General features: G+C 40.4%; 6 protein-coding genes across 6 annotated transcripts; 3 read left to right on the plus strand and 3 right to left on the minus strand.

Moving 5' to 3' along the window:
* Nucleotides 1–253: 253 nt before the first annotated feature.
* On the minus strand, nucleotides 254–988 carry LOC137938956 (secreted RxLR effector protein 161-like). Its single transcript, XM_068784092.1, has one exon. The coding sequence runs from the start codon at nucleotides 986–988 to the stop codon at nucleotides 254–256; it is 735 nt and encodes a 244-aa protein (XP_068640193.1).
* A 4,410-nt stretch (nucleotides 989–5,398) lies between these two features.
* On the plus strand, nucleotides 5,399–6,707 carry LOC137938972 (protein neprosin-like). Its single transcript, XM_068784114.1, has 5 exons — nucleotides 5,399–5,497; nucleotides 5,578–5,772; nucleotides 5,873–5,926; nucleotides 6,018–6,158; nucleotides 6,264–6,707. Exons 1-5 carry the CDS (start codon nucleotides 5,399–5,401, stop codon nucleotides 6,705–6,707), a joined length of 933 nt encoding a protein of 310 aa, XP_068640215.1.
* A 1,719-nt stretch (nucleotides 6,708–8,426) lies between these two features.
* On the minus strand, nucleotides 8,427–9,754 carry LOC137938980 (protein neprosin-like). The gene is made up of 5 exons (XM_068784127.1): nucleotides 9,599–9,754; nucleotides 9,308–9,475; nucleotides 9,162–9,215; nucleotides 8,932–9,072; nucleotides 8,427–8,873 (listed from the first exon to the last, which is right to left on the minus strand). The coding sequence occupies exons 1-5, from the start codon at nucleotides 9,752–9,754 to the stop codon at nucleotides 8,427–8,429; spliced, it is 966 nt and encodes a 321-aa protein (XP_068640228.1).
* Nucleotides 9,755–11,093: 1,339 nt separating this feature from the next.
* LOC137938989 (protein neprosin-like) lies at nucleotides 11,094–13,033 on the plus strand. The gene is made up of 8 exons (XM_068784140.1): nucleotides 11,094–11,234; nucleotides 11,341–11,427; nucleotides 11,543–11,758; nucleotides 11,851–12,021; nucleotides 12,129–12,182; nucleotides 12,269–12,412; nucleotides 12,512–12,877; nucleotides 12,977–13,033. Exons 1-8 carry the CDS (start codon nucleotides 11,094–11,096, stop codon nucleotides 13,031–13,033), a joined length of 1,236 nt encoding a protein of 411 aa, XP_068640241.1.
* Nucleotides 13,034–14,589: 1,556 nt separating this feature from the next.
* On the minus strand, nucleotides 14,590–15,324 carry LOC137938997 (secreted RxLR effector protein 161-like). Its single transcript, XM_068784153.1, has one exon. The coding sequence runs from the start codon at nucleotides 15,322–15,324 to the stop codon at nucleotides 14,590–14,592; it is 735 nt and encodes a 244-aa protein (XP_068640254.1).
* Nucleotides 15,325–19,734: 4,410 nt separating this feature from the next.
* On the plus strand, nucleotides 19,735–21,043 carry LOC137939013 (protein neprosin-like). The gene is made up of 5 exons (XM_068784176.1): nucleotides 19,735–19,833; nucleotides 19,914–20,108; nucleotides 20,209–20,262; nucleotides 20,354–20,494; nucleotides 20,600–21,043. Exons 1-5 carry the CDS (start codon nucleotides 19,735–19,737, stop codon nucleotides 21,041–21,043), a joined length of 933 nt encoding a protein of 310 aa, XP_068640277.1.
* Nucleotides 21,044–22,419: the final 1,376 nt, after the last annotated feature.

Genomic DNA, 22,419 nt, shown 5'->3' on the forward strand with positions numbered 1-22,419 from the left:
ATTCTCTAATGGAGGTTGCCCTTGTAAATCTCTCTGATTTCAGAGAGTTTTTCCTTATACAACTTAGAATCTCAAATTTACAAGTCGGCCGACGGGTTCATCAGAAACCCTATTCAGAAGGAAGAGGGGAAGGGGAAATTATAATTATACCCTTGGACAAACCAAAAAAGACAAGTATACCCTTGGACAAACCAAAAAAGACAAGTATACCCTTTGTACATATACATATTTACATTTACACCCCCCCTAAAACTTATGAAGGTGCAAGGACCATAAGTTTGCTGATGAGATGATGAAAATGAGGAGCTGTATGCGATTTGGTGAAGAGATCAGCAAGTTGAGATGTGGAGGAAACATGGGGCAAGGTGAGAGAGCCTTGTAAGTAGTGATGCCGCACAAAATGACAATCAATCTCAATATGCTTCGTACGCTCATGAAAAACAGGATTCTTGGCAATCTGAATGGCACTTTGATTATCACAAAACATAGGGGTAGCAGACAGTTGAGGAAAGCCAAGTTCTTCAAGTAAGCGGCGAAACCAAATTAACTCAGCAGTAATGGATGCCATAGCCCGATATTCTGCCTCGACAGAAGAGCGAGAGACAACGGATTGTTTCTTACTCTTCCAAGCCACCAAAGAATTGCCGAGGAAGATACAATACCCAGTAGTCGATTTTCGATCGGTCGGATCACCAGCCCAGTCAGCATCAGAATAACCAGTGAGAACCAAATCAGAGGTGGAAGACAAAAGTAAACCATGATGCACAGTGCCACATAAGTAACGTAAGATACGGAGAACGACTGTCCAATGAGTGGTACGAGGGGCGGAAGCAAACTGACTAGCCACATGAACAACATAAGTAATATCAGGACGGGTGACCGTCAAGTAAACTAGGGACCCAACGACCTCTCTGTATCGGGTAACATCAAACAACAAGTCACCATCTGTAGGGCCAAGGCGATGATTGAGTTCAATGGGAGAGTCCATAATCCTATCATCTGTCAATCCTGCGCGACTGATAACTTTAGAGATGTACTTTGACTGAGACAAATATAACCTTCAGGAGAATAGGCAACTTCAATACCCAAAAAATATCGTAAATAGCCAAGATCCTTCATTTCAAAAAGAGAATGAAGTTGTTGTTTAAGGTCTGCAGTGCCATCTTCATCATTACCAGTCACAATTATATCATCAACATATAGACGGACCACAATATGCCCTACAACAGTTTTACGAATGAAAATGGCAGAATCATAGTTGGAAGCAACAAAGCCAAGACGAATCAAGGAGGAACTAAACTTCGCAAACCAAGCACGAGGAGCCTGTTTGAGACCATATAAAGCCCATCGAAGACGGCAAACGAAACCAGCAGGATGAGGAAGGCCTGGTGGTGGCCGCATATATACCTCCTCGGTCAAATCACCATTTAAAAAGGCATTTTTAACATCCAACTGATGAAGATGCCATCTGTGAACTGCTGCAATAGAGATCAAGGTACGAATGGTCTTCATTTGAGCAACAGGAGCAAAAGTCTCATCATAATCAAGGCCTTCAGTTCGTGAGAACCCTTTCGCAACTAACCGAGCTTTGTATCGCTCAAGTGTACCATCAGATTGAGTTGACTTTGAAAATCCATTTACAACCAATAACATGCTTACCTGGAGGAAGTGGAACCAACTCCCAGGTACCTGTTTTGTGCAAGGCAGTGAGCTCATCATTAATGGCTTATCGCCAATTTGCATCGGATGCAGCTTCCTTGTATGACTTAGGCTCAACAAAAGAATGAATCTTGGACAAAAAGGTCAAATAGGGAGAAAAGAACAAATATGAAGATGGACTATACCCCTGAGGGGGACGACGGACACGAGTGGAGACGCGAGGGGTGGCAAGATGCGGATCACTAGAGTTCAGAGAGTCGAGAGGGAGAGGCGCCATGGGAGAAGATGAGTCAGTACCTACATGTGACTGTTGTGAAAGCAGACTAGAGGAAGCCTCCGGACGGAGGGGTGAATCAGGGGACGGATGGTGAGTGATTAACTGGTCATCATGGGGCTCATCAGAAACAAAGGGATCAATGTGTAACAATTCTGTATCATGCAAACCAGGAGTAGACAAGGGAATCCGAAAGTAACAAAACTGCTCCAAGAACTTAACATTGCGAGAAACAAAAAGTTTACCAGACTCAGGATGGTAACATCGGTATCCTTTTTGACCAAAACCATAACCAAGAAACACACATAAAGCAGATTTGGCAGATAATTTAGTGCGATAGGAAGGGGGTAATAAGACAAAGCATGCACAGCCAAAGACACGTAAGTGCTCATAGGTAGGACAAATACCATACAACCGTTCAAAAGGGGAGATACTGCCAGAAACAAATGAAGGAATACGATTAATTAAATAAGTGGCAGTATGAAGGGCTTCCCCCCAAAATTCAGAAGGGACAAAGGCATGAAGCAGTAAAGAGTGAGCGGTTTCAACAAGATCACGATGTTTACGTTCTGCAACACCATTCTGCTGAGGGGTGTAAGGACAAGACAACTGATGAATAGTGCCCTCAGACTTCAAAAAATCATTCAATAAAGATGACATATATTCACCACCCGAATCAGAGCGAAAAAATTTAATGTGAGTGGAAAAATGGGTTCCCACCATAGCACAAAATTGAACATAAATAGAATAAAAATCTGATTTTCGATGCATAAGAAATATCCAAGAGAAACAAGTGAAATCATCGAAAATCAATGCATAAAAATGAGCCCCACCTTTAGTGAATACAGGTGCAGGGCCCCAAACATCAGAGTGAACAAGATCAAAAGGAGAAGAAGTAACTGAGTGACTTAATGTAAAAGGTAAATGACATTGTTTGCCAAGATGACAACCAACACAATCACTAAGAGGGGAAGATTTAATAGTAGAATCCAACATGTTTTGTGTGATCATAAACTGTAACCGAGAAGCAGAAACATGTCCTAAACGAGTATGCCATAAGTAAAAAGGATCATTTACAGAAAGTAAATCTTGCAACATGGATTGAACTGATAAACTAGACACATGCAGAGATGCTGGAAATTTTAAGTCATCAAGCAAGTAAAGACCACCTTCTCTATGGCCTATCCCAATCTGCCTCCCGGACTTGCGATCCTGTATAAGACAATGAACAGAAGCAAAGAAAATGGTAAGACCTAAATCAGTAAGTTTGCCAATGGAAAGAAGGTTAACAACGAGATGGGGAACATAGAAAACATCAGACAATGACCAAGTAGGGTGAGTGACAGTTCCAATCGAGGCTAGTGGCATGGGAGAGCCATTAGCAGCTTAGATGTTAACTGGGTGAGAAGGCTTAACACAATCATGTCAAAGAGACAAGTGGGAGGTCATATGGTGTGTGGCCCCAGAATCTAAGATCCATTTGTGAGTGTCACTGGAGCCAGCCAAACAAGACATACCTACATGGATGCAAATTGAGTACTGGGAGCAGACGACTTGCCAAGAATGGGAGTGAGCTCGGCCGCTAATGATGAGAGATCAGGCGTATAATCACTACTGGGGGGAGCTGGTGCAGGAGGTGCCTCTGAATAATCCAACGATCCAATGGCAGCAAATGGACGAAAACCTCTATGTGGTGGACGACTAAAGGTATGATGTGGTGCAGATTTGAAGTGGCCTTGATGTTGACGACTAGAGGCATGATGTTGTGGAGGTTTGAAATTGCCTTGATTTTTATTGTTGCTTTGTAATGAGGGGCACTAGTGTTTCCAATGACCTTTACCATGACAGTAGGAACATTCATCTTGTGGAACTGGTATTTTTGGCTTCCCGGATGACTGATGAGTATGAGAGTGTGTTCTAGAACCAAGTATGCCCCCTGATGGTTGAGGAGTATGAGGGTGTGTGACAGAAACAAGTACCTGGGACATATCAGGCGATGATGTCTTACTGGAAGAAAGCCCACCCAAAGACCTCAATCGTGTTTCTTCAGCCAATAATTCAGATACAGCTGCAGACAAGGTGGGTAGTGGAGCTCTATGGATCATAGATCCTCTTATCAGTTCAAAATCACTGTGAAAAGCCATAAGAAAATCGGTAAGCTTGCGATCATCACATGCTCTGGTATATTCAGGGAGCTTCCGAAAGGAGGGTGGATCCATCATATATAGTTGATCCCACAGAGGTGTCATAAACGAGTAGAATTCTTGAATTGTACGATTACCTTGCTTAGCAGACCGCAATTCTGTCTCAATTTGATACCTTTTGGCAAAGTTTGTCTGTTCATACAGAGTTTCCAAATAGTCCCATATTTCTTTTGCAGTCTCGTACTTCAAAAGTTGCAAACTGATAGACGGATCCACAGAGTTGTTAATCCAAGTGATGATTTTTGCATTATCAGTCAACCACTTCTTATTTTCTTTGATGAAGTCAGTGGATGTAGGTTCGGGAGCAATGATTTGTCCATCAATCTAATCCCACAAGTCCTTTTCAATTAAAAAAATTCTCATCACAAACTTCCAAAGGGAGTAATTACTCCCATTTAACTGGATAGAGATAACCTTCAAATCATGGCTAATTGAATCCATAGAACTATAAGTCTAATAGCAAAAACGCCAGAAGCAACAGAAGACGGTTGCACCAGTCAGGATTCACAAGCAGGCAGTGACAAGACCGAAGCCAATTCTTAACCCAACCACTCTAATCAACCTCCCTCACAACACAAATCGAAATCACACTTTCTCAACAAAAAAAATAGAAGCAAGAGAACGTCAAACAGCCACCCAGAGTTACTGCCGAATCCCATTCCGAACCCTCAAAATCAATAACCTTCAACGGTAAGTCTACTGCAGAAATCTTAGAGTTTCATGAGCCTGTAATGATCTCCACGGATAGAGACCGCACAACGAGCACCAGAAGTCGACGAAACAGAGTCATACAAGCCACAAGAACCGAGAAAAAGAGGGGAACCGACCTCCGATGGCACCGAAACGACGATGCAACCAACAACAGAGGTTTTGCAGGGCGGCGAGACGACTTCAAGTACCCTAGATCACCGGACGAGGAGCAGACGAGCGGCGCAAAATGGAAGATGAGCAGAACGAGCGCAATCCAAGCAAAACAAGAAAAATTTTGAGTGCGAGAGCAACCAAATCCCCTTAGATAGCAAAATCGAAGTAAAATTGCTCGATTTCCCGCTCTGATACCATGCAAATCTCTCTGATTTCAGAGAGTTGTTCCTTATACAACTCAGAATCTCAAATTTACAAGTCGGCCGACGGGTGAAGAGGGAAAGAGGAAATTACAATTATACCCTTGGACAAACCAAAAAAGACAACTATACCCTTTGTACATATACATATTTACATTAACAGCCCTCTTGGAACAGTTCCCCTTAGAAGGTTCCAAATGGAGGATTTATTGAGAGATGGCTCTGTCTCTAACTTCACAAAAAAGCTGCAAAAAATTGGCCAGGATGACAAGCTTTCACAACAGGACGTTCATGCTGTAAATGATGTTTAAACAACTAGGCTTCTAAGCATTTTCTTCGATGTCTGTTATTTCCTGTATCGACATCTCAACTACAGCTATTTGTTTCATTTTTGTTTGTTTTGTATGCTGTCGAAAGATTGACGGGAGGTCCATTCTATGGGACTGCAGTGACACTCAGTGTTTGGAATCCACAACCCAATCCCCAAACAGGAGGGATTTTCAGTCTTGCCCAGTTGTGGGTTACAAGCTTGCCTAACACTCCAGTAAACACCATAGAAGTTGGATGGCAGGTAACTAATTTAGGCAAAAATGGGCAAAAATGAAAAATCTTCAAGATAACTTTATTTTTTCTCCATTAATCTAAAGGAACTCATTTGCTGAATTACTTAGGTTTCTCCAACTTTGTATGGGAATTATGCAACTCACTTGTTCATTTTCTGGACAGTAAGTTTTTGGAATAAACATTTGCTTTCATTTTCAGGATACTGATACTTGTTCCATGATGAGAACTCACGCTTGATTGTTTGATTGATAGAATAATGGTTATCAAACGGGATGCTACAATTTGAGGTGCCCTGGTTTTGTTCAAGTGAGCTCAGTGATTGTGCCTGAGATGATCCTGCCAGTCTCCGTCCCCGGCGGCCCTATAGTAGAAATAATCTTCACTGTGGTTCGGGTAAGACCAGATTCTTTATGTTTCTGGGTTAACGATATAGATTCATTAGCCGTCAACCCACTTTACAATTCATAACAATCTTGCATAAACAGTAAGAACTGACAGAATGCTTCGTCTTCTCCTGCTCAGGATCCTAACACTGGAAATTGGAGGTTGATTCTAAATGAGGCTTCTGCTGGTCAAGTAGAGGTTGGATACTGGCCAGGTTCCCTCTACACCTATTTGGCTCAAAGTGCAAGCACGATCGACTGGGGAGGAGAGGTCGACACCATGCTTGGTGGAACATTCCCGCTGATGGGTAGTGGCAACTTCCCGACTGCAGCACCTGGATATGTAGCTTATGCAAGAAATATTCAGTTCGTGGACATCAATGGTTTATTTGTTGATGCTCCAATCGAACTTACTAAGCTTGAAACCTGGCCATCTTACTACCAGCTTCGAGATGGGTATAATCCAGGCAATCTTGGGAGATACTTCGGGTTTGGAGGACGTGGTGGCAATGTTTGCAATGCGCTTGTTACAGAATCCACTAGGGCATTTAGCATCTAATGAAGAAAATGGGTTCTTCTCTAGCTTAAGTTGATGTTGTTAAAACTATGATATAGCAACTGTCTGTGTAATCTGAATCTGTTGAATTTGCTTCTTGTTTGAAACTCTAGATGATCACCTAGAGATCGATGTTCACATAAATGGGTTTCTACTGCCTTATCAAATCATATTGATAGGTACTTATTTTTTTCTAAAACCTGGATCAACCATTGAACTAGAGGTATGAATGAATCCTTTAGTCTAACCCAATTCACCAGTGGTCGAACTAGAATAGTTTTGGATTCCTATAACATAATAAATTTGTATATATTTGGTATTTCATTGTGATAGAGCACAGAGTCACAAAATTGTGATTGAATGTACTAGTTAGGGACCGTTAGTATCACCAAACGACAACAAAATAATGAGAAAAACATTTTTCTTTGATTGATTTTTCACTAGAAAATTTTCTTATTAAAAAAAAAATCATTCGATTAGTTTTCTCGAGTGTGTGCCTCTATAGGAATCAATGACCAAATTAATTTTTTTTCAATGCCTGGGTACTCTACTAGAGTTTGTGTTGGTACTTAAGTACTAATGATGCCCCAAAAGGAGATTTCTAACAACATATTCGTTTGGCCTGTCATGGTTCATCTCATATGGTTCATACAAGAAGGGAACAAGTAGTTTCTGTCAGAAAGCACGCCATCGAAACAGAGTAGCAGCACTGGTTGCCCGAACAAGAAGAAGAAGAATCATTTTTACAAGAGAAAGAAGCAAACCAGTCAAGAAAAGGCAAGAAAAGTAAAACAGGTAAAAGAAGAAAATCAAATGAAGTGTAAAGGCCGAAGGAGACAGGCTCATGCATAAAATTCAAGCACATTAATGAAAAAATGAAGCCCTGAAATAAAAAGATAAAATGAAACAAACATATGGTGAAAAAAGAGCAAAAGGAGTTGACCCTTATGGAAGGATTTTAGCCTTTGTCATGACAAAGAGAGTAAAAGAGTAGGGTACAAAGAAATAGAAAGCTTGAAAGAAGAAGAGTTGTTGAACCCAGTTCAAGTAGAATCCACAAGGTTTAGAAGCCACTAAGAGGATTTTCAGATTTTTTACCTTTTTTTTTAGAAGACAAACATCTCTTTCTAGCTCTAACGACAAGTTTTGTGAACGTTGGAGAACCTTCTATTGAAGCCAAATTCCCCCAAATGAATGTTTCTATTGATTAAAGCATTTTCCAAGCCTCAGCCTTCACACATGATTTAAAGTTTTTTTCCCTCTCCCAAGATCCAAAGGAAGTCAAAATCAATAGTTCTCTCCATTGAGCTATGTATTCCAGTACGTTTTCTTGCAAATCTTGATTGAATTCTTAATGGAGGAGAACAAAGCCCCACCTCTCCCCTTGCTTCGTTAATGGAGGAGGAATTCTTTGGCTCCCTACTGTCGTGCATTGGTGAGAGGCCGAAGAATTCCTTCCTCGTCACTTACATCCTACTAGACTTAGTTTTTAAAATTCAATTAGTAACATGCTTCTAAATGATCAGCTATCTTAAATACATTCATCGTTTAGAAACATAACCAATCAGATAAATTTAATAAACTAGATGGTGCCTCATATCTTTATCAAGGAAGAGTTGTGGAAACACTAAACATGACTTATCTACTAGAGACTAGAGTTTCTAAGAAGAAGATCCATCAGATTACAGACAATTTAAGCAAGGGAAGAACCCATTTTATTCATCAGATATCAAACGCCCTAGTGGAGTCTGTAACAAGCTCATTGCATACTTGGCCACCGGGTCCTTCAAAGCCGAAGTATCTCCCAAGATTGCCTGGATCATACCCATCTCGAAGCTGGTAGCAAGATGGCTTAGTTTCAAGATTAGAAAGTCCCACTGGCGCATCAAAAAACAAACCGTTGCCGTCGAGATACATAATATTTCTTGCATAGGCTGCATCTCCTGCAGTTGGGAAGCGGCCACTACCCATGGGCGGGTATGATCCACCAGAAGTGAGGGCTACCTCCCCTCCCCATGAGATCGAGGTTGCATACTGAGATAAATAGTTGAAGAGGGAACCTGGCCAGTATCCAACCTGTACTTGACCAACAGAAGCCTCACGATAAACCAACCACCAGTTTCCAGTGTTAGCATCCTGAGCATGAGAAGACGATATCAGAAATGGTTCCTGCAAATGAGCAAGATTGTCATAAACGTAAACTGGGTTATTGACATTGATATCTTACCCGTAACACATCCAGTTGTATTTCTACTACAGGGCTGCCGGGGACGGAGACTGGCAGGATCATCTCAGGCACAATGACTGAGCTCACTTGAACAAAACCAGGGCACCTCAAGTTGTAGCATCCCGTTTGATAACCATTATTCTAACATTAATCAAACAATCATGCATGACTCCTCATGAATAACGTTTGTTTAAAAAAACTGGAAGCAAATGATTATTCTGAAAACTTACTGTCCAAAAGAAGAACAAGTGAGTTGCATAATTCCCATACATGTTCGGATAAACCTGAATAATTCATAAAATGAGTTAAACTTAATTATGACGAAGAGTTTTCGTGTTAATTTTCCCGTTGTTCGTTGTGAGGAATATTTAATTACCTGCCATCCAACCTCTATGGTGTTTAATGGAGTGGAAGGATTGCTTGTAAGCCATAACTGGGCAAGACTGAAACTCTCTCCTATTCCGGGATTGGGTTGTGGATTCCAAACACTGAGTTTCACTTCTGTCCCAAAGAATGGGCCTCTCCTTAATGCTTCCGAGGCATACTAAGAACAAAATTAGAGATAGAGCCAGCTCTTGAGTTGTAGTTGAGATGTCAATACAGGAAATCGCAGGCTTTGAAGAAGAAAGAAAATGCGTAGAAGCCTTGTTGTTTGATAATCATTTACTTCATGAACTTCAGATTGTGGAAGCTTTCCATCCTGACCAAATTGTTGTTGCTTTTTTGTGAAATTAGAGACAGAGTCGGCTCTCAATAAATCCTCCATTTGGAACCTTCTACGGGGAACTGTTCCAAAAGGGCAACCTCCATGGGAGAATCCCATCTTCGTGGCTATTTCCGTTGGGTCTCTCTTCACTTTGTTTTGCAAAAAACTAGGCTCCATCTGCACCATACATAACTCCTATTCACAACCCTCTCAAATATATAAGTGAATAGAAACTATTTCCATACCATGAATATGCATTTCAAGAGAGACAAAAATGCACCAACCTGGACTGTGTGATGTCTCAGTAGACTATGATCAAATGTTGGCTGCTTCAAGATATCGACGCAATTGAACACTTCGCCATGCTCATTCTTTTATCAGGATATATAACCATCTTCAGTACCCTTACAACCATAATTGGTTTTTATGGGCAAATGTTAAAAGAAAAATATTATAGTATAATTGTCAAACAAAGTCTCACCGTTATAGTCTTCACACCAGGTCTGTTTATGAATTGCAAGTACTTCATCTCTAGGTATTCTTCTGAAGATAGTGTTCTGGCTTCACTCTAAAAGATTATTGACATCAAGAGAGTATGATCCGATAGATTTCATAAAATTGGTGAACCTTCCAAACCATGCCCTTAGGGACTGCTTCAAAACCAATTATGCGAAGAAGCCACGGATTCCTAAAAGACAACCCTCATCAAAGAGAAGGGTTTTCATAATTAAAAAACACAATTGATAACTGAGAGGTAATTAGCTGGACGTTTACTCATGCCTTGGACGAGACGCTATTCAATTATGTGGCTTTTCTTATTGGTTTGAATCACATGTAGTTTTTTAATTCCTGAAAGACATTGAAGGAATGATTATTTAAAACTTGTCTACTATTTGTTTCCTTAAAGCCTGGGTTGAAATATTTAAAACGTGCCCAAAGTTGTTGTTATTTTACCTTATCTTGTACTTCCTTTGCTTCGGATACTTAAAAGTTTCAAGATTTTTTACATTTGTTTCTCTGTGTGGTAACACTGTTAGGCATCTATGAGCCTATCAGAATCAAGGAAGACAACTAGCGTTGCTCTAGCATCAAGGCGAGATCTTATCAAGAAGTACCTCAAATCAAAGTCAAAGCCAAAAGCCAAATACTTGAATATGATTCATTATTGTGCATGTATATCCATGTTTCGATTAAATAATAGAGAAGATCAGCTTGAAACTCTTATAAATAGCCCACTTTGCAAGTAGTTCAAACCACGAAGAAGAAACCCATTTGGGTGAGCTTCAGGTTGCTTTTGTTTCTGAGTTCTATTTCATTAGTCCGTTTAGATTTCCTTTACCTGTTTCTTTTGTCTTTTTGTTTCTTTTGGCGTAGTAAAGTTGAGTTTCTAGTTGTTAAATGGCTTATGTTTCACTAATTGTAGGGAAAAAATTCAGGCTTTGACGTGTTGAGAAACATGGAAACTACTCCAATCTTGTTTTTGCTTCTACTGTCACTCACCATTTGCTGTGAGGCCGGGTTTCTGTCTTCAGAAGAATACCTGGAGATGAACAAGTACCTGGCCTTCATCAACAGGCCCGGAGTGAAAACTATCAGGGTAAAAATAAATTATTCAACGACGACTCTTATCTATCTTAAAATTTTCTTTTAACATTAGCTTGGATAAAGATTTGATCATAGAATTTTATTTGTTCTGAAAATAGAATGTGCATGGCGAAGTTTTCGATTGTGTTGATATCTTCAAGCAACCGGCATTTGATCACAGCTTGTTGAAGAATCACACAGTCCAGGTAAGTTTATCAGATTCTAGCTCTCCCTTAAAGCATTTGATCATTTTGCAAGCAACTAGTCGTTGTTTTCTGATATGTTAATTTGTGAGAGTTGTGAATGGGAGTTGTGGTGCAGATGGAGCCTAGTTTTGTGAAGAACAAGTTTAAGGGAGATCCATCCTACATAGCCATGAAGAGTGGATTATCTGATGGAGGTTGCCCTGTTGGAACTGTTCCCCTCAGAAGAGTCCAAATGGAGGATTTATTAAGAGCTGGCTCTGTCTCAAAGTACGTTAAAAAACAGCAAAAAGGTGACCGGCATAACAAGCTTTCACAGTCTGTATTTCATGAGGTAAATGATGATGAAACAACCAAAAGCTTTCTTCTTCAAAACCTGTTATTTCCATATCTAACAACTTGCGTTTGTTTCGTTTTTATTACCAGTATGCTGTTGCTAGAATGCCAGGCTCAGGTTCATACCACGGGACAGCAGTGACACTCAATGTTTGGAATCCACAACCGAATACAGGAACAGGAGGGATTTTCAGTCTTGCCCAGTTATGGATCACTAACGGACCTTACCAGGAAATAAACACCATTGAGGTTGGATGGCAAGTAAGTGATACTTCACTGCGAAAAATGAGAAAACAATACCCTCGTCATAATCAAATTTATTGTTTCTCTATGAAGATTATCAGATACTCATTTGCTGAATTATTTAGGTTTATCCGAATATGTACGGGGATACTGCAACTCACTTGTTCATCTACTGGACGGTAAGTTTTTGAGAGAATCTCTTTGATTTCGTCCACTGAATGTTATTTGTTTTTTGACGAGCCATGCATGACTGCTTAAACTTCAGGCTGATGGTTATCAAACTACTGGATGCTACAATTTGAGGTGCTCTGGTTTTGTTCAAGTGGACCCAAACATTTTTCCAGAAATGATCCTACCAACCTCTACTACCGGCGGTGCCCAAGTAGAAATAAGACTCACTGTGATTAAGGTACCACTGGATACTTGATCGTTTAAAAAGTTCTAAAATCATTATAAATCTTAGCTTGATTATGTTCTAACCTTTGCGATGTTGTCCACTCACTCTCAGGATTCCGCCACTGGAAATTGGTGGTTGAGTTATGAAGAGGCTTCCGTTGGTCAAGTATGGGTTGGGTATTGGCCAGCTTCCCTCTTCACCTATTTAGCTCTAAGTGCAGATAGGATTGATTGGGGAGGCGAGATCACCGGCACAGCATCGTACCCGCCGATGGGTAGTGGAAGATTCCCAAGCGAAGGATATGGAAATGCAGCTTATGCAAGAAATATTCAGTATGTGGACAACAGCGACGCGTTTGTCGATGTGCCTAGCCCTCTTATAATAGACGAGACTAAGAAATCTTGCTACCTGCTTCAAGATGATGGGTACGATCCCACCTTTGGCAGATACTTTTTCTTTGGGGGACCAGGTGGAGCTGTTTGCAATGCCCTACTTACACAACCCACTCGGGCATTGGACATCTAATGCTGGACTTCAATGTCTTGTCTTGCTTAAACTGATGATGTTGGAAACCAGGATGTAGCAGTAGTCTGCAATAACGGGTCGCATTTGCCTGTGGGCAATGCTGTTTAATGTCTGTAGTGTCTAATCGAATAAGTCATCTGTAGTGTTTCCAAAATCTCCATCTATCTACTTGTATTGGAGACTTAGTCATCTAATAATGGGTTTTTCTTTCCACACAAATTGGCCATCTAATAACTCCCTAATTCCCACTTTCAAATTAGACTGGTTTTACAATGTGCCCATAGAACTAGTTAATGATCACTCTCTCTCTCTCTCTCTCTCTCTCTATATATATATATCTATCTATCTATATATCTATCTATATCTATATATATCTATATCTATATATATATATATACTAGAAAAAATTCTAGCCACCCGGAATGTTAAAAAATCAAGCCACCATAAATGAATGAATGAACGGAGAAGAGCTTCAAAGTTATTGAGAGCGACAACAAGAGATGGAGCCAAAGGGGATAGATTTTTGAATGCCTTGAATTGAATGAACGAAGAGAGTTTACATGGATTTATATAGTTTTTCAAAACCCTTAAAAAGTAACAAAAAGATCATGAATGGTGGTATTCAGATGTCTTAAGATTTGTATACAAATCAATGTGATCTTCCTTCAATCAATGTCGATCTCCTTGTATTTCAACATAAACTGACCATCTAATAAGACGCTAATTGCCACTTTCAGACTGGGTTTGCAATTTGTCCATGGTTTGGGTGAGACCACACACGATTTTATAGAATAACATATAAGTTTCTCAGTCTACATTTAGAAACTAGAAAGAATAATAATAAAGGAAGACTTCGAATAAAAAACATGGTCGCATTATTTAAGATAGATAATATTAACTTGCAACTCCTATATAAAATATCAGTACTCCAGTTCAAACGACAGAGAAGAAACACATTTTGGGTTCTCTCCTCTATCCATACTTCTCTTTCCTTTGTGATTTTTTGCTGGTTTTTTGTTAGTAGACTAAAGTTGAATCTCTTGCTGACATAATTGCTCATATGTTTCAGCAGATGTCGTCAAACATGGCAACTATACTATAATATTTTTCTTTTAACATTTGCCCAGAAAAAAATTATGGTTGTAAGGGTACTGAAGATGGTTATATATTCTGATAAAAGAATGCACATGGCAAAGTATTCGATTGCGTCGATATCATGAAGCAACCTGCGTTTGATCATAGGTTGCTGAGGAATCACACAATCCAGGTAGCATTCTCTTGTATAATAGTGTCCAGGAAAGACATAGTTTTGAGAGAGCTGTTAATGGGAGTCATATCTGGTGCAGATGGAGCCTAGTTTTATGGAAAACAATGTGAAGAAAGACCCTACCCACATCACCATGAAGCTTGGATTCTCTAATGGAGGTTGCCCTTGTAAATCTCTCTGATTTCAGAGAGTTTTTCCTTATACAACTTAGAATCTCAAATTTACAAGTCGGCCGACGGGTTCATCAGAAACCCTATTCAGAAGGAAGAGGGGAAGGGGAAATTATAATTATACCCTTGGACAAACCAAAAAAGACAAGTATACCCTTGGACAAACCAAAAAAGACAAGTATACCCTTTGTACATATACATATTTACATTTACACCCCCCCTAAAACTTATGAAGGTGCAAGGACCATAAGTTTGCTGATGAGATGATGAAAATGAGGAGCTGTATGCGATTTGGTGAAGAGATCAGCAAGTTGAGATGTGGAGGAAACATGGGGCAAGGTGAGAGAGCCTTGTAAGTAGTGATGCCGCACAAAATGACAATCAATCTCAATATGCTTCGTACGCTCATGAAAAACAGGATTCTTGGCAATCTGAATGGCACTTTGATTATCACAAAACATAGGGGTAGCAGACAGTTGAGGAAAGCCAAGTTCTTCAAGTAAGCGGCGAAACCAAATTAACTCAGCAGTAATGGATGCCATAGCCCGATATTCTGCCTCGACAGAAGAGCGAGAGACAACGGATTGTTTCTTACTCTTCCAAGCCACCAAAGAATTGCCGAGGAAGATACAATACCCAGTAGTCGATTTTCGATCGGTCGGATCACCAGCCCAGTCAGCATCAGAATAACCAGTGAGAACCAAATCAGAGGTGGAAGACAAAAGTAAACCATGATGCACAGTGCCACATAAGTAACGTAAGATACGGAGAACGACTGTCCAATGAGTGGTACGAGGGGCGGAAGCAAACTGACTAGCCACATGAACAACATAAGTAATATCAGGACGGGTGACCGTCAAGTAAACTAGGGACCCAACGACCTCTCTGTATCGGGTAACATCAAACAACAAGTCACCATCTGTAGGGCCAAGGCGATGATTGAGTTCAATGGGAGAGTCCATAATCCTATCATCTGTCAATCCTGCGCGACTGATAACTTTAGAGATGTACTTTGACTGAGACAAATATAACCTTCAGGAGAATAGGCAACTTCAATACCCAAAAAATATCGTAAATAGCCAAGATCCTTCATTTCAAAAAGAGAATGAAGTTGTTGTTTAAGGTCTGCAGTGCCATCTTCATCATTACCAGTCACAATTATATCATCAACATATAGACGGACCACAATATGCCCTACAACAGTTTTACGAATGAAAATGGCAGAATCATAGTTGGAAGCAACAAAGCCAAGACGAATCAAGGAGGAACTAAACTTCGCAAACCAAGCACGAGGAGCCTGTTTGAGACCATATAAAGCCCATCGAAGACGGCAAACGAAACCAGCAGGATGAGGAAGGCCTGGTGGTGGCCGCATATATACCTCCTCGGTCAAATCACCATTTAAAAAGGCATTTTTAACATCCAACTGATGAAGATGCCATCTGTGAACTGCTGCAATAGAGATCAAGGTACGAATGGTCTTCATTTGAGCAACAGGAGCAAAAGTCTCATCATAATCAAGGCCTTCAGTTCGTGAGAACCCTTTCGCAACTAACCGAGCTTTGTATCGCTCAAGTGTACCATCAGATTGAGTTGACTTTGAAAATCCATTTACAACCAATAACATGCTTACCTGGAGGAAGTGGAACCAACTCCCAGGTACCTGTTTTGTGCAAGGCAGTGAGCTCATCATTAATGGCTTATCGCCAATTTGCATCGGATGCAGCTTCCTTGTATGACTTAGGCTCAACAAAAGAATGAATCTTGGACAAAAAGGTCAAATAGGGAGAAAAGAACAAATATGAAGATGGACTATACCCCTGAGGGGGACGACGGACACGAGTGGAGACGCGAGGGGTGGCAAGATGCGGATCACTAGAGTTCAGAGAGTCGAGAGGGAGAGGCGCCATGGGAGAAGATGAGTCAGTACCTACATGTGACTGTTGTGAAAGCAGACTAGAGGAAGCCTCCGGACGGAGGGGTGAATCAGGGGACGGATGGTGAGTGATTAACTGGTCATCATGGGGCTCATCAGAAACAAAGGGATCAATGTGTAACAATTCTGTATCATGCAAACCAGGAGTAGACAAGGGAATCCGAAAGTAACAAAACTGCTCCAAGAACTTAACATTGCGAGAAACAAAAAGTTTACCAGACTCAGGATGGTAACATCGGTATCCTTTTTGACCAAAACCATAACCAAGAAACACACATAAAGCAGATTTGGCAGATAATTTAGTGCGATAGGAAGGGGGTAATAAGACAAAGCATGCACAGCCAAAGACACGTAAGTGCTCATAGGTAGGACAAATACCATACAACCGTTCAAAAGGGGAGATACTGCCAGAAACAAATGAAGGAATACGATTAATTAAATAAGTGGCAGTATGAAGGGCTTCCCCCCAAAATTCAGAAGGGACAAAGGCATGAAGCAGTAAAGAGTGAGCGGTTTCAACAAGATCACGATGTTTACGTTCTGCAACACCATTCTGCTGAGGGGTGTAAGGACAAGACAACTGATGAATAGTGCCCTCAGACTTCAAAAAATCATTCAATAAAGATGACATATATTCACCACCCGAATCAGAGCGAAAAAATTTAATGTGAGTGGAAAAATGGGTTCCCACCATAGCACAAAATTGAACATAAATAGAATAAAAATCTGATTTTCGATGCATAAGAAATATCCAAGAGAAACAAGTGAAATCATCGAAAATCAATGCATAAAAATGAGCCCCACCTTTAGTGAATACAGGTGCAGGGCCCCAAACATCAGAGTGAACAAGATCAAAAGGAGAAGAAGTAACTGAGTGACTTAATGTAAAAGGTAAATGACATTGTTTGCCAAGATGACAACCAACACAATCACTAAGAGGGGAAGATTTAATAGTAGAATCCAACATGTTTTGTGTGATCATAAACTGTAACCGAGAAGCAGAAACATGTCCTAAACGAGTATGCCATAAGTAAAAAGGATCATTTACAGAAAGTAAATCTTGCAACATGGATTGAACTGATAAACTAGACACATGCAGAGATGCTGGAAATTTTAAGTCATCAAGCAAGTAAAGACCACCTTCTCTATGGCCTATCCCAATCTGCCTCCCGGACTTGCGATCCTGTATAAGACAATGAACAGAAGCAAAGAAAATGGTAAGACCTAAATCAGTAAGTTTGCCAATGGAAAGAAGGTTAACAACGAGATGGGGAACATAGAAAACATCAGACAATGACCAAGTAGGGTGAGTGACAGTTCCAACCGAGGCTAGTGGCATGGGAGAGCCATTAGCAGCTTAGATGTTAACTGGGTGAGAAGGCTTAACACAATCATGTCAAAGAGACAAGTGGGAGGTCATATGGTGTGTGGCCCCAGAATCTAAGATCCATTTGTGAGTGTCACTGGAGCCAGCCAAACAAGACATACCTACATGGATGCAAATTGAGTACTGGGAGCAGACGACTTGCCAAGAATGGGAGTGAGCTCGGCCGCTAATGATGAGAGATCAGGCGTATAATCACTACTGGGGGGAGCTGGTGCAGGAGGTGCCTCTGAATAATCCAACGATCCAATGGCAGCAAATGGACGAAAACCTCTATGTGGTGGACGACTAAAGGTATGATGTGGTGCAGATTTGAAGTGGCCTTGATGTTGACGACTAGAGGCATGATGTTGTGGAGGTTTGAAATTGCCTTGATTTTTATTGTTGCTTTGTAATGAGGGGCACTAGTGTTTCCAATGACCTTTACCATGACAGTAGGAACATTCATCTTGTGGAACTGGTATTTTTGGCTTCCCGGATGACTGATGAGTATGAGAGTGTGTTCTAGAACCAAGTATGCCCCCTGATGGTTGAGGAGTATGAGGGTGTGTGACAGAAACAAGTACCTGGGACATATCAGGCGATGATGTCTTACTGGAAGAAAGCCCACCCAAAGACCTCAATCGTGTTTCTTCAGCCAATAATTCAGATACAGCTGCAGACAAGGTGGGTAGTGGAGCTCTATGGATCATAGATCCTCTTATCAGTTCAAAATCACTGTGAAAAGCCATAAGAAAATCGGTAAGCTTGCGATCATCACATGCTCTGGTATATTCAGGGAGCTTCCGAAAGGAGGGTGGATCCATCATATATAGTTGATCCCACAGAGGTGTCATAAACGAGTAGAATTCTTGAATTGTACGATTACCTTGCTTAGCAGACCGCAATTCTGTCTCAATTTGATACCTTTTGGCAAAGTTTGTCTGTTCATACAGAGTTTCCAAATAGTCCCATATTTCTTTTGCAGTCTCGTACTTCAAAAGTTGCAAACTGATAGACGGATCCACAGAGTTGTTAATCCAAGTGATGATTTTTGCATTATCAGTCAACCACTTCTTATTTTCTTTGATGAAGTCAGTGGATGTAGGTTCGGGAGCAATGATTTGTCCATCAATCTAATCCCACAAGTCCTTTTCAATTAAAAAAATTCTCATCACAAACTTCCAAAGGGAGTAATTACTCCCATTTAACTGGATAGAGATAACCTTCAAATCATGGCTAATTGAATCCATAGAACTATAAGTCTAATAGCAAAAACGCCAGAAGCAACAGAAGACGGTTGCACCAGTCAGGATTCACAAGCAGGCAGTGACAAGACCGAAGCCAATTCTTAACCCAACCACTCTAATCAACCTCCCTCACAACACAAATCGAAATCACACTTTCTCAACAAAAAAAATAGAAGCAAGAGAACGTCAAACAGCCACCCAGAGTTACTGCCGAATCCCATTCCGAACCCTCAAAATCAATAACCTTCAACGGTAAGTCTACTGCAGAAATCTTAGAGTTTCATGAGCCTGTAATGATCTCCACGGATAGAGACCGCACAACGAGCACCAGAAGTCGACGAAACAGAGTCATACAAGCCACAAGAACCGAGAAAAAGAGGGGAACCGACCTCCGATGGCACCGAAACGACGATGCAACCAACAACAGAGGTTTTGCAGGGCGGCGAGACGACTTCAAGTACCCTAGATCACCGGACGAGGAGCAGACGAGCGGCGCAAAATGGAAGATGAGCAGAACGAGCGCAATCCAAGCAAAACAAGAAAAATTTTGAGTGCGAGAGCAACCAAATCCCCTTAGATAGCAAAATCGAAGTAAAATTGCTCGATTTCCCGCTCTGATACCATGCAAATCTCTCTGATTTCAGAGAGTTGTTCCTTATACAACTCAGAATCTCAAATTTACAAGTCGGCCGACGGGTGAAGAGGGAAAGAGGAAATTACAATTATACCCTTGGACAAACCAAAAAAGACAACTATACCCTTTGTACATATACATATTTACATTAACAGCCCTCTTGGAACAGTTCCCCTTAGAAGGTTCCAAATGGAGGATTTATTGAGAGATGGCTCTGTCTCTAACTTCACAAAAAAGCTGCAAAAAATTGGCCAGGATGACAAGCTTTCACAACAGGACGTTCATGCTGTAAATGATGTTTAAACAACTAGGCTTCTAAGCATTTTCTTCGATGTCTGTTATTTCCTGTATCGACATCTCAACTACAGCTATTTGTTTCATTTTTGTTTGTTTTGTATGCTGTCGAAAGATTGACGGGAGGTCCATTCTATGGGACTGCAGTGACACTCAGTGTTTGGAATCCACAACCCAATCCCCAAACAGGAGGGATTTTCAGTCTTGCCCAGTTGTGGGTTACAAGCTTGCCTAACACTCCAGTAAACACCATAGAAGTTGGATGGCAGGTAACTAATTTAGGCAAAAATGGGCAAAAATGAAAAATCTTCAAGATAACTTTATTTTTTCTCCATTAATCTAAAGGAACTCATTTGCTGAATTACTTAGGTTTCTCCAACTTTGTATGGGAATTATGCAACTCACTTGTTCATTTTCTGGACAGTAAGTTTTTGGAATAAACATTTGCTTTCATTTTCAGGATACTGATACTTGTTCCATGATGAGAACTCACGCTTGATTGTTTGATTGATAGAATAATGGTTATCAAACGGGATGCTACAATTTGAGGTGCCCTGGTTTTGTTCAAGTGAGCTCAGTGATTGTGCCTGAGATGATCCTGCCAGTCTCCGTCCCCGGCGGCCCTATAGTAGAAATAATCTTCACTGTGGTTCGGGTAAGACCAGATTCTTTATGTTTCTGGGTTAACGATATAGATTCATTAGCCGTCAACCCACTTTACAATTCATAACAATCTTGCATAAACAGTAAGAACTGACAGAATGCTTCGTCTTCTCCTGCTCAGGATCCTAACACTGGAAATTGGAGGTTGATTCTAAATGAGGCTTCTGCTGGTCAAGTAGAGGTTGGATACTGGCCAGGTTCCCTCTACACCTATTTGGCTCAAAGTGCAAGCACGATCGACTGGGGAGGAGAGGTCGACACCATGCTTGGTGGAACATTCCCGCTGATGGGTAGTGGCAACTTCCCGACTGCAGCACCTGGATATGTAGCTTATGCAAGAAATATTCAGTTCGTGGACATCAATGGTTTATTTGTTGATGCTCCAATCGAACTTACTAAGCTTGAAACCTGGCCATCTTACTACCAGCTTCGAGATGGGTATAATCCAGGCAATCTTGGGAGATACTTCGGGTTTGGAGGACGTGGTGGCAATGTTTGCAATGCGCTTGTTACAGAATCCACTAGGGCATTTAGCATCTAATGAAGAAAATGGGTTCTTCTCTAGCTTAAGTTGATGTTGTTAAAACTATGATATAGCAACTGTCTGTGTAATCTGAATCTGTTGAATTTGCTTCTTGTTTGAAACTCTAGATGATCACCTAGAGATCGATGTTCACATAAATGGGTTTCTACTGCCTTATCAAATCATATTGATAGGTACTTATTTTTTTCTAAAACCTGGATCAACCATTGAACTAGAGGTATGAATGAATCCTTTAGTCTAACCCAATTCACCAGTGGTCGAACTAGAATAGTTTTGGATTCCTATAACATAATAAATTTGTATATATTTGGTATTTCATTGTGATAGAGCACAGAGTCACAAAATTGTGATTGAATGTACTAGTTAGGGACCGTTAGTATCACCAAACGACAACAAAATAATGAGAAAAACATTTTTCTTTGATTGATTTTTCACTAGAAAATTTTCTTATTAAAAAAAAAATCATTCGATTAGTTTTCTCGAGTGTGTGCCTCTATAGGAATCAATGACCAAATTAATTTTTTTTCAATGCCTGGGTACTCTACTAGAGTTTGTGTTGGTACTTAAGTACTAATGATGCCCCAAAAGGAGATTTCTAACAACATATTCGTTTGGCCTGTCATGGTTCATCTCATATGGTTCATACAAGAAGGGAACAAGTAGTTTCTGTCAGAAAGCACGCCATCGAAACAGAGTAGCAGCACTGGTTGCCCGAACAAGAAGAAGAAGAATCATTTTTACAAGAGAAAGAAGCAAACCAGTCAAGAAAAGGCAAGAAAAGTAAAACAGGTAAAAGAAGAAAATCAAATGAAGTGTAAAGGCCGAAGGAGACAGGCTCATGCATAAAATTCAAGCACATTAATGAAAAAATGAAGCCCTGAAATAAAAAGATAAAATGAAACAAACATATGGTGAAAAAAGAGCAAAAGGAGTTGACCCTTATGGAAGGATTTTAGCCTTTGTCATGACAAAGAGAGTAAAAGAGTAGGGTACAAAGAAATAGAAAGCTTGAAAGAAGAAGAGTTGTTGAACCCAGTTCAAGTAGAATCCACAAGGTTTAGAAGCCACTAAGAGGATTTTCAGATTTTTTACCTTTTTTTTTTGAAGACAAACATCTCTTTCTAGCTCTAACGACAAGTTTTGTGAACGTTGGAGAACCTTCTATTGAAGCCAAATTCCCCCAAATGAATGTTTCTATTGATTAAAGCATTTTCCAAGCCTCAGCCTTCACACATGATTTAAAGTTTTTTTCCCTCTCCCAAGATCCAAAGGAAGTCAAAATCAATAGTTCTCTCCATTGAGCTATGTATTCCAGTACGTTTTCTTGCAAATCTTGATTGAATTCTTAATGGAGGAGAACAAAGCCCCACCTC

Source organism: Aristolochia californica, unplaced genomic scaffold, assembly GCF_029961685.1.
Source record: "Aristolochia californica isolate CCGP_79_NKW_82.1479 unplaced genomic scaffold, dmAriCali1.0.hap1 SCAF_10, whole genome shotgun sequence".
Taxonomy (NCBI): Eukaryota; Viridiplantae; Streptophyta; class Magnoliopsida; order Piperales; family Aristolochiaceae; genus Aristolochia; species Aristolochia californica.

What these genes read in the sequence shown, in the direction of transcription:
- LOC137938956 (XM_068784092.1), bottom strand. Translation starts at nt 988, where the DNA reads ATGGACTCTCCCATTGAACTCAATCATCGCCTTGGCCCTACAGATGGT.
- LOC137938972 (XM_068784114.1), top strand. Translation starts at nt 5,399, where the DNA reads ATGGAGGATTTATTGAGAGATGGCTCTGTCTCTAACTTCACAAAAAAG. An exon ending in CACAACAGGACGTTCATGCT is followed by an intron (nt 5,498 to 5,577) that starts GTAAATGATGTT and finishes TCTCAACTACAG; the next exon opens with CTATTTGTTTCATTTTTGTT. An exon ending in TAATCTTCACTGTGGTTCGG is followed by an intron (nt 6,159 to 6,263) that starts GTAAGACCAGAT and finishes AAGAACTGACAG; the next exon opens with AATGCTTCGTCTTCTCCTGC.
- LOC137938980 (XM_068784127.1), bottom strand. Translation starts at nt 9,754, where the DNA reads ATGGGATTCTCCCATGGAGGTTGCCCTTTTGGAACAGTTCCCCGTAGA. An exon ending in ACTTGTTCTTCTTTTGGACA is followed by an intron (nt 9,073 to 9,161) that starts GTAAGTTTTCAG and finishes GATTAATGTTAG; the next exon opens with AATAATGGTTATCAAACGGG. An exon ending in TACAACTGGATGTGTTACGG is followed by an intron (nt 8,874 to 8,931) that starts GTAAGATATCAA and finishes GCTCATTTGCAG; the next exon opens with GAACCATTTCTGATATCGTC.
- LOC137938989 (XM_068784140.1), top strand. Translation starts at nt 11,094, where the DNA reads ATGGAAACTACTCCAATCTTGTTTTTGCTTCTACTGTCACTCACCATT. An exon ending in CACAGTCTGTATTTCATGAG is followed by an intron (nt 11,759 to 11,850) that starts GTAAATGATGAT and finishes TTTTATTACCAG; the next exon opens with TATGCTGTTGCTAGAATGCC. An exon ending in ACTTGTTCATCTACTGGACG is followed by an intron (nt 12,183 to 12,268) that starts GTAAGTTTTTGA and finishes CTTAAACTTCAG; the next exon opens with GCTGATGGTTATCAAACTAC.
- LOC137938997 (XM_068784153.1), bottom strand. Translation starts at nt 15,324, where the DNA reads ATGGACTCTCCCATTGAACTCAATCATCGCCTTGGCCCTACAGATGGT.
- LOC137939013 (XM_068784176.1), top strand. Translation starts at nt 19,735, where the DNA reads ATGGAGGATTTATTGAGAGATGGCTCTGTCTCTAACTTCACAAAAAAG. An exon ending in CCATAGAAGTTGGATGGCAG is followed by an intron (nt 20,109 to 20,208) that starts GTAACTAATTTA and finishes TGAATTACTTAG; the next exon opens with GTTTCTCCAACTTTGTATGG. An exon ending in ACTTGTTCATTTTCTGGACA is followed by an intron (nt 20,263 to 20,353) that starts GTAAGTTTTTGG and finishes TTTGATTGATAG; the next exon opens with AATAATGGTTATCAAACGGG.